This window comes from Aegilops tauschii, chromosome 7 (assembly GCF_002575655.3).
Source record: "Aegilops tauschii subsp. strangulata cultivar AL8/78 chromosome 7, Aet v6.0, whole genome shotgun sequence".
Lineage (NCBI taxonomy): Eukaryota > Viridiplantae > Streptophyta > Magnoliopsida > Poales > Poaceae > Aegilops > Aegilops tauschii.
In genome coordinates this window covers 510,949,484-510,958,879 of record NC_053041.3, presented here as the reverse complement: position 1 = coordinate 510,958,879, position 9,396 = coordinate 510,949,484, and the positions used below count along the sequence as shown (strand labels likewise).

General features: G+C 50.9%; 3 protein-coding genes across 3 annotated transcripts; 2 read left to right on the top strand and 1 right to left on the bottom strand.

The window, feature by feature from the left end:
• Window positions 1-988: 988 nt before the first annotated feature.
• On the top strand, window positions 989-1,582 carry LOC109774240 (uncharacterized). The gene is made up of 2 exons (XM_020332949.1): window positions 989-1,315; window positions 1,364-1,582. Exons 1-2 carry the CDS (start codon window positions 989-991, stop codon window positions 1,580-1,582), a joined length of 546 nt encoding a protein of 181 aa, XP_020188538.1.
• A 379-nt stretch (window positions 1,583-1,961) lies between these two features.
• LOC109774235 (pentatricopeptide repeat-containing protein At4g16470) lies at window positions 1,962-5,475 on the top strand. Its single transcript, XM_045230781.2, has 2 exons — window positions 1,962-3,564; window positions 4,889-5,475. Exon 1 carries the CDS (start codon window positions 2,072-2,074, stop codon window positions 3,335-3,337), a length of 1,266 nt encoding a protein of 421 aa, XP_045086716.1. The 5' UTR covers window positions 1,962-2,071; the 3' UTR covers window positions 3,338-3,564; window positions 4,889-5,475.
• On the bottom strand, window positions 3,681-7,407 carry LOC109774234 (probable glucomannan 4-beta-mannosyltransferase 9). The gene is made up of 9 exons (XM_020332945.4): window positions 7,050-7,407; window positions 6,761-6,859; window positions 5,948-6,200; window positions 5,741-5,851; window positions 5,066-5,202; window positions 4,850-4,963; window positions 4,568-4,767; window positions 4,267-4,461; window positions 3,681-4,195 (listed from the first exon to the last, which is right to left on the bottom strand). Exons 1-9 carry the CDS (start codon window positions 7,326-7,328, stop codon window positions 4,036-4,038), a joined length of 1,548 nt encoding a protein of 515 aa, XP_020188534.1. The 5' UTR covers window positions 7,329-7,407; the 3' UTR covers window positions 3,681-4,035.
• Window positions 7,408-9,396: the final 1,989 nt, after the last annotated feature.

Sequence of the window (9,396 nt, the reverse complement as noted above, 5' to 3'; positions counted from 1 at the left end):
GTTCTGATATGACTAAACACATCAAACACTTGCAGCAAATATTGCAAACACTAAGGAACAACAACCTCTCTGGAAAAATGTCCAGATGTACCATTGCACAACTTCAAGTCGATTATCTGGGACATGTCCTCGCTGGAGCATATATTGAGAAGTGTTTTTTGCAAGAAGATCCAGATCTATTAAAAAAGTTCATCAAAAGTACATACCTCAAAACATAATAAAAATTAAATCGAGGTCTCTAGAACACTGAACGATCAATACTGCCGCCAGAACGAGCCGCCGCTGCCGCTTCCCTATTGGAGCCAGTTTGACCTCATCTATGACTACCAGGAAGTCTTCATGCACGTGCCCCTAAGGACCAGTGCCCTAGAGTCGCAGTTGCCGCCGTTAAACCCTTGAATAGACTGAAGCAACTGACATCAAATCTTGTCGCCGTGCATGCATGACGAGAAATCTTAACCTCGCTACCCCAAGGAGACGACAAGAATCTATACCGGAGCTCTATCGACTACGTCCAGATGGATGAACTAGAGGAGGATCGAAGCCTGGAAGTTAAACTCAAAGAAGAAGCGCCGCCATCCTCCTCCTCCCCCTTCCCCTGGCCGCTAGGGCGACATGCAGAGCGAAGGCGAATCCACGGGCTTGCCGGCGAAGTCTGAAGGGAAGAGGGAAGCACGAAAAACACTTGGAGAAAAAGTCTTAAGTTTTTCCTAGGCCTAAGAGCATCTCCAACAGCCGCGCCAAAAGATGCGCGCATGCGGTAAACATGCTTATTAGCGCGCGCGGGACGTTTTCGCGTGCTCCAGCGGTGGCGGGAAACTCGCGCGCGCGGGAAATGATTGCGCGCGCGGGAAAAGGCGACAGCTCGCGTGCTAGATTTGGCGCACCGCGTCCCGCGCGCCTATAAATTGCAGCGCCCTCTGCCGCTCTCTCTCGCTCCCTCTAGTGCTTTCTCTCCTCGCCGCCGACACGACACCACTGCGCCACCATGCCTCCTCGCCGCCGGGGAGGTTCGGGCTACCGCGGCGTCCGCGTGCGTCCGTCCGGCACCTACTCTGCCTCGATCCGGTTGGGCGGCGGCGTGCGCCTCGGCCTCGGAACCTTCGACACCGCCCAGGATGGCGCCTGTGCGTACGACGCTGCGGCGTGGCGCCTCCGGCGGTCCCGTTGGGACATGAACTTCACCGACGTGGCGACGCCGGAGCGGGCACATGAGTTGGCTCCTTTCCCGCGGCTTATCACCGACGAGGATCGGCGCAAAAACCGGAGGCGGGAGCGCCGTCTCAGCCTGGCCGAGATGGACGAGGAAGCCATGGTGCTGTGGAGGCAACGCTTTCCGTAAGATATCATTAAAGTGGAACAGTTCTTCGCCGAGAGGAGGGCGGAGAGGAAGGACAGGAGGAAGGAGCGAGCCGCCTATCGCGAGGACAAGCGAACGCGGAAGGCGGTCGCTAAATACAACATCGCGCTAGGAGATGCGTCGTCCTGGGACTCCCGCGACGAACGGTTGCTTGACGCCTACGCTCCGACGTCGGAGGAGGACATCACCGAGGCAGAGTCCGAGTCGGAGAATGACGAGTAGTAGTAGTAGGAGTATATCGTAGAACTTATTAACTATGTACGCATTTTGTATCGTAGAAGAAGACTATGTGCCGAACTATGTACTATGTACTGTAGAGAAGACTACGAACTATGTACGCATTTTGTATCATAGAAGGAGGCTATGTGCCGAACTATCACTGTTCTTCACAAGAAAAAAAAATGAAATATAGCGCGTCTGCTGGAGCGGCTCGGGCGTGCTTTATTTTGCGGCGGCCGCTGGAGCCAGCGCACCGCCGCGCGCAAAATCTGGCTCACCCGGCGCTGTATTCTGATTTTTAACGCGCCGCGCGTTGTGCGGCTGTTGGAGATGCTCTAACTGGCTACTACAAACTGATATGCAAGCCCTTGTTTTTATCTTTGAAACAGGAAGGTTTCCGTTGGAATTCAGAACGACAACACGCTTCTGAGCGACTAAAACATGCTATGGTTAATTCCCCTGTCCTGACCCTGCCTGATTTCCCTAGGGACCATGGACTCGAGTAGCCTAGCGCGAAAGATGAGGTCGCTGTGCATCGCGGGGGAGCTCTCTCGGGCCGTGAGCCTCCTCCACCGGAGCGCCGTGTGCGCCGTCTCGAGCGCCTACGCTCTTCTGCTGCAAGAGTGCGTGAACCGGAGGGACGCGAGGCTCGGCAAGAGGATCCACGCGCGCATGGTCTCCACCGGCTTCAGATGCAGCGACTACATGGCCACCAAGCTGCTGATCTTCTACGCGAAGATCGGGGAGCTCGGCGTCGCCCGGGACCTGTTCGACGGAATGCCGCGGAGGGACGTCGTGGCGTGGAACGCGATGGTATCCGGGTGCACGCGCGGGCGCGAGGAGGCGCAGGCGGTGGAGATGTTTGGTCTGATGCGGGCGGAGGGGCTGAGGCCTGACCAGTTCACGTTCGCGTCGGTGCTCTGCGCGTGCGCCAGGATGGCCGCGCTGGACCACGGCCGGCGCGTGCACGGCGTCATGGTCAAGTCCGCCGTCGCCGACGTCAACGTGTTCGCCAACAGCGCGCTCGCCGACATGTACCTCAAGTGCAGCAGCGCCGAGGACGCGCGCCGGGCGTTCGCGGCCGCGCCGGAGCGGAACGTCACCATGTGGACCGCGCTCATCTCCGGGCACGGCCAGCACGGCCACGTGCGCGAGGCGCTGGCGCTCTTTGACGAGATGACGCGCGACGGGTTCCGGCCGAACGACGTGACGTTCCTCGCCGTGCTCTCGGCCTGTGCGCATGGTGGGCTCGTCGACAAGGGGCTGAGGCACTTCTCGTCCATGCCGTCGGACTACGGGCTCACCCCGAAGGGCGCGCACTACGCGGCGGTGGTCGACATGCTCGCCAGGGTCGGCAGGCTCCGCGACGCCTACGAGCTTGTCAAGAACCTGCCGGACTGCCAGGAGCACTCGGTGGTCTGGGGCGCGCTGCTGGGCGCCTGCAGGAAGCACGGCGACGTGGGGCTGGTCGAGCTTGCCGCGCCGCACTTCTTTCGGCTGCAACCGGGGAACGCAGGCAAGTATGTCGTCCTCGCGAACACGTACGCTGCCTGCGACATGTGGGACAGCATGGCTGGTATGCATGAGGCCATGAAGTCGCTCGGCATTCGGAAGGACCCTGCTTGGAGCGCCGTCGAAGTCCAGGGGAAGAAGCACATCTTCCTCGCCAGAGACACATACCACGACGAGCGTTGGGAGATATACGAGGCCTGCAATGCCTTGGCCCGTGCGATCACTGATCAACCCTTGCGAGTGTGAGTTATGGACTGCTTCGGCGATTGCTGCTGGTCGGAGATGTGAATAAATCCTTGCGATTTGTTGAGTGACGTGCTGGTCTTCTTGTTGCCAGCAGTTCAGCTGTATCCATGGACTGACAGGCAGTACTGGCAGCACCATCTGAAGGGGATGTTTCTGAATGACACAGCACAGTCGGTCGTTCGGACAAGAGATAGAACAGCTGATTTCTCTGGAAGCAACAATCTCAGGTCAGCTAGTGCCATACTAACTCTGTTTCCAGCAACAGTTGCCTGAATGAAACTTTCCCAAATGTTTATTGCACTTAACATTGACAGGGGAGATATAAATTATGGAGATAAACAAGTAGATCATCCTTATAGTATTTCAGGTGGGCAAAGTTTTTTTTTTTTGACACCTATCAGGTGGGCAAAGTTGAGGCACCAGACTCTATTTCCTCCTCTTCCCACAACAAACATTGCCTGCTAAGACTGAATGAACAAACTCCCTTGTGTTATTCTTTTCGGACAAACGATTAAACCTCAGCAATCTACTGCGGTAATGCAGAGGCTCTAACAAGCCTTCTTGATCATCACCTAAGTAATGTGCTTCACAGCACATGCCTGTCAGCTAAAACAAACCTATATATCTATCTATGTCTTCTCCAGTGTTGTTACACTGAATCTTTCCGGACAACATTACACCATGAACGGAGAGCATTATCAGTTGGGGACAAGTGTCCCAACAAATCCCACACCGACGACAAAGAAAGCGATGGATTGCATGAAGAGAAAGATATAGTAATATCTTTTGCCAAACAAAAGGTCGTAACTTCCACAAAAGAAGATATAGGCTGCAACACCAAGCTCCAAAAGCTGCAACCTGATTCCATATTAAAGTTTAGGTACGAGAGTTGAGAGATGCACATGAGTAAGCCAATTATGATAATGTACCTTTCTCTTATCCGCATTCGCAGCTTCTTGGTAACTTTGCTTTGTACTTTCATCTTCAGAACATCACCAAGCTTTTCTGTCACCACCCACTCATTCACCCTCCCTAGCTCCAGTAGACCGCTGAAGGTCGCCTTTGTTCTATGCAGTGACATGACATTCTCAAACAGTACCCAAAAGATAACCAAGTGAAAAGACCTGCATCAATTGATGATTTCTCATGTTAATACACATGTGTCGAAGTCAGGAGGTTTAGGTTCATCAACTTTTAAACAAATTGCATAGATGTTTAGATGATTGGTACCTTGGAGTCCCAACAGCATTGAGAAGGGTGATAATGGTTGGTATGTAGAAGTAACCCCACCTTGGTATCTCAATCTCGGGAACAAAAACTGTTGCTGGGATAACAAGGCAGTAAAACACAGACGTCAAAATGTGCCCGATTATCTTGCGCACAAAAAAGAAGTTGTAGATGACATAGATTTTCTTCCAAAGCGTCACTTTCTGCATCAAGATTAATAGCTTGTTAGCAATAAATTTTATCTATAACAGAAATTTCAAAATACACTAGCTTGGTGCAAGTTACCTGATTTTTGACAATCTCCATCAACATTTTCCTGAACAGATTTGCGGGCCCACACGACCATCTATGTTGCTGGTACCGAAATGCCTTGAACGTACTTGGGAGCTCACTTTTAACCTGAAACAACATTTACAAGTTCAGCACATGGTTCATACAAGGAGTGCAAAGTGATGCAGTGGTTTTCTTGCATGAACTGATAGGTTACTGGTGCATATTTACCCTGAGATCACCAAGGTACACAAACTTCCATCCCTTGAGGCTTGCTCTGACTGCCAGGTCCATGTCTTCGACCGTGGTTCGGTCCTTCCAGCCACCTGCCTCATTCAGAGCAGATATGCGCCACACACCAGCGGTTCCTGTTCAAGAAGTATTTTGCATGTTAAGAAGGATCAGGTGATGCAAAGTGTGACTGCTGGCTGCTGCTAAAATCAATGGTCAAGCATGTACTACTATCTGTCAGTGACTCCAGGAAAATATATATTGGGAATTTTATCCTTCAATTGTGTTATCTCGATCAACCTTCGTGTTTTTTCTGGATCTTTTTCCTCGGTTGGACCTAGAGCTGCCTAACATCAAACTCGTTGGCGCAATTGGTTATCTGCATAATGGTAACTCTGATCATGTTGCAACCTATGCTTGTTCTAGTAATAATACTATTGTGTCCCTTGGTTTCCTAGTATTGTCTTCTGGAAGAGCTGAAACGGAAGGCAAATGGTACACTGATGCAATTGCATACGATTTTCTGACAGTTTGATTTGATGCCATGTTTCCTTTTTCCTATCTATGTACATAGGAAAAAGAGACATACGCATACAATTGGTAAAAAGGAAACACGGAGGCCTCACAAATGAAAATGGTGACCGTTCATATATTGCGAGATCAAATGTTTATTACCATTGAAGCCAAAGAAGGCATAAGCTGAGGAACCCACTTCTTGCTCCACCTTGAAGTGATAGTCCAAGGACATCTCCTGCATCCTTGTCATCAAGCACTCATTTGCATTCACTGCTCACCGTCACAGAAGCAGCAGCAAGGGAAATGTCATCACCATGCAGTACAGAATTTCGGCCAAAACAAGAAGGGATGCCAGTGGCAACGTACCGAATACCCAGCGGGCCTGGATGAGGGCGATCTCGGGGTTGTGGATGAGGAAGGGCATGGCGCGGCTCAGGTAGTCCGGCTCGGGCTGGAAGTCGGCGTCGAAGATGACCACGAAGTCGCAGTCCTTGACGTAGCCGTGCTTCATGCCTTCCTTGAGCGCGCCGGCCTTGTACCCGCGCCGGTTGTCCCGGATCTCGTACTTGATGTTTACACCCTTGTTCGCCCACCGCTGGCACTCCACCTGCACCAGCTCCTGCACCGTGATCACGAAATGGAAACATCAGGACCCGTGCATATATATGCATGCAGTTCACGTTAATGGTCGTATAGCAATTGTAATAAAAGAATTAAAGAAACAACAATGGGTGAGCATGTGCATGTTATGCGTGGTATTAATTCAACAAACAACTGTACGTGTACTGAAATGCCAAAGTGCGTGTATACATGCTTCTGCTTCTTTTTCTGAAGAAGAAACCACGCTAAAAGGAAAGTCTGAAGTACCTCAATCTTATGGATACGTAAACCTTCTGTAGAAGGCGTACGTAGGAATGGGATTTCTGTACTGGTAGTTGGAGAAAATGCTAATGGTTTCTGCACGTAAGCCCAAAAATGCTAGACGTACAAAAGAATACAGGATTTTACAGGTTCTCTTCATCTAGTATCCAATCATAAACTTGCCCCCCCACCCCCCCCTGATTTTTAGAGGGGTGGGCCATGTTCCTCACCTATTGACCAATCAAGTTAACCTTCTTTGTAAAACCTTGTAACTTTTTTGTATGTGTAGCGTTACTCGCGTATGCCTATGCGGTTTACCTTGATGGCGGGGTCCGTGGAGTCGTCCAGCACCTGGATGACGATCCGATCCGACGGCCAGGACAACCCGCACGCCGCCCCGATCGACTTCTTGTAAACCTGCGAGCCAACCACGCAAAAAAAAGTAAGTAGAACTCGTACTACCATTTTTATCGGAGGACGGCATTACAGCGAAAGATTTGGCCAGTAAATGGCAGATTGTCAGCAGCCAAGACAGTAAAATCCGTACAGCGACGTGGTCTGCGTGCTCTCTCTTTCCTCTAGGCTGTGGAGCGTAGACAGTGCTCACCTCGCGTTCGTTGTACATGGGGATCTGGACAAGGACCATGGGGTAGGCGGCGTTGCCGAGCTCGGGGTCGTCGTCGCGGAGGGGCTCCCACCGCCACTGCCGCTCGGGGCGGCGGCCGATCAGCCTCATCGCCACGATGACGACGGCCATGTACACCTTCTCCACGAACAGGATCACGCACATGGCGAGGCAGACCATCACGGACGCGCGCAGCAGCGGCACGATAACCGGGCCGCGGACCTGCTTCCACACCACCGCAATCTGCTCCGCCGCCTCCATAGCAGCACGCACGTGAGCAGATGAGAGGCGAGTAAACTAGCAGCGACAAGAACGGAGCGTGGCTGCTCCTGCGTGGAGCTCGGGATGTGTCTGTCCTGTCAGGGTGCTGGTGGTCGGAGCAAAGGCGAGGGTATAAAAGGAGGGAGAGAAGCGAGAGGGACGGAGGCGATGGCGTCGGGTAGGGGTGGTGTTTCCTTGCTCGATTTATGGCGTATAAAAGATAGAGATTGGATCTCCAAATACTCCATATCACCAATTTGATTGCGCTGACTGCTGATGATATTTATATATGGTGCAGTAACATTTTGCATGATATATATGGTATATTGTTCTACTTTACCTTTTGTATTTTGTGTAAAATTTGCTCTTTATTCATTAGCTGATTTGGCTATATTGGTTGTGACATTTCGTGCACGATATGGTCAATATACCAGTTGATATTTCACGTGATATGGTGAATTTTATGATTACTTTTACTTGTAGATCCAAAATCAGTCTAATTAGGCCTAGATTGCATGAGCGATTGTATTTGTTGTACACATGGATAGAGGAGGATGTGCATGTCAATAAACCCAATTAATGTGTTTGCCAGCCATGGTTCAATTTGTCTTACCAAAACTTGAGACCTTGTACCCTCAACTTTTGATAGGACTCGTCCAATTGCACGGATAAACGATTTCGGCGCGCGAAAAAAGTCTTGCGTGGGGAAACATAATAGGACATGTTTTACAGGATTACTTATAGCTGCGAACAAATAGTGATGTGCGGGCTTCAAATGTGGAAGAACTCTTCCCCCGGCGACTCTTGGCTTTGGCCGCTTTTGAGCAATATATTCAGGTGGGAGAACTCTCCGCCCGGTGATTCCTCAAAAAAAAAAAGTAATGTCTGGGCTTCAAATGTGGAATTTCTAACAACACAAGTTTCTTACATGGTAATGTATCAAACCATGATATCGTGATAGCCCAAATTTTATGTTGTGTGCAAAAAAAAATTGCGGTACTTTGGATTTTACATGTCCACATGTTTGATGATCCTTTGATCCTATGTCTAGATCAAACTAGCAACAACTCCCTGGTTGCTTCCATGTCTTATGCTATTGGATCCAGTTTTGTGGTCTAATTGTGTCATTCAGAAGTTTGTGTGAGTAATTGTATTATTTGATGTGGCTGCTCGCTGGATCCTAGGAGATGGAAACGCAGCACTCTTTTGGGAGGATAGATGGCTCGAAGGACAATGGATCGTGGAGATTGCACCCTTGACTTATGGGCGAGTCAGGAAGAGAATAAGAAGCGCATGCACTGTATCCCAGGCACTACTGAATGATTGGTGGGTCGCCCAAGTGAGCCCGGAGGTATCAGCTGACTCGTTACGGGAGTACCTACAGCTGTGGAGCATGATCCAAAGGGTCGAACTTGACCCAACACAGCGCGGTATCATCTCTTGGTCATGGGAAGCAAACGATGCTATTCAGCGAGGACTGCATATGCAGCCAAGTTCTGGGGCAGGCAGGTCGTCCCCACAGCCGCATTCACTTGGAAATCCAAGGCACCGGCGCCCTGTCGCTTCTTCACATGGCTCGCGATCCAAGACAGGTGCTGGACATCCGATCGGCTGGCAAGACGTGGACTCGATCATCAAGATTGCTGCCCAATGTGCAACCAAGAAGAGGAGAGCATAAACCACATTCTACTTCAGCGTGTCGTCGCACGGGAAGTGTGGACCGCGATCTGCCATCCCTTACGCAAGCCAGAGTGGGTACCTACTGTGACCGAAAGCCTCGGTACATGGTGTCAAGACAAGAGGGGACGAGGACAAGCCGAGAGGGATGCAAATGCAATCATCATCCTAGGGCTATGGCAACTATGGAAGCACCACAACTCTATCGTCTTCGACGGAGCCACACCTTCAAAGAACAGGATCATGCATGCAATCGTCCGAGAGGGCCATGTATGGAAGCAGGCGGGCATACTACGAGGAGACATGGAAGCTTTCTTTGCAGAAGTGGAGGAGTGGGCAGCGGAGAGTAGGTAGCCAGACGAGAGAAAGGTGGAGTGTGGAGTTAGTGTGC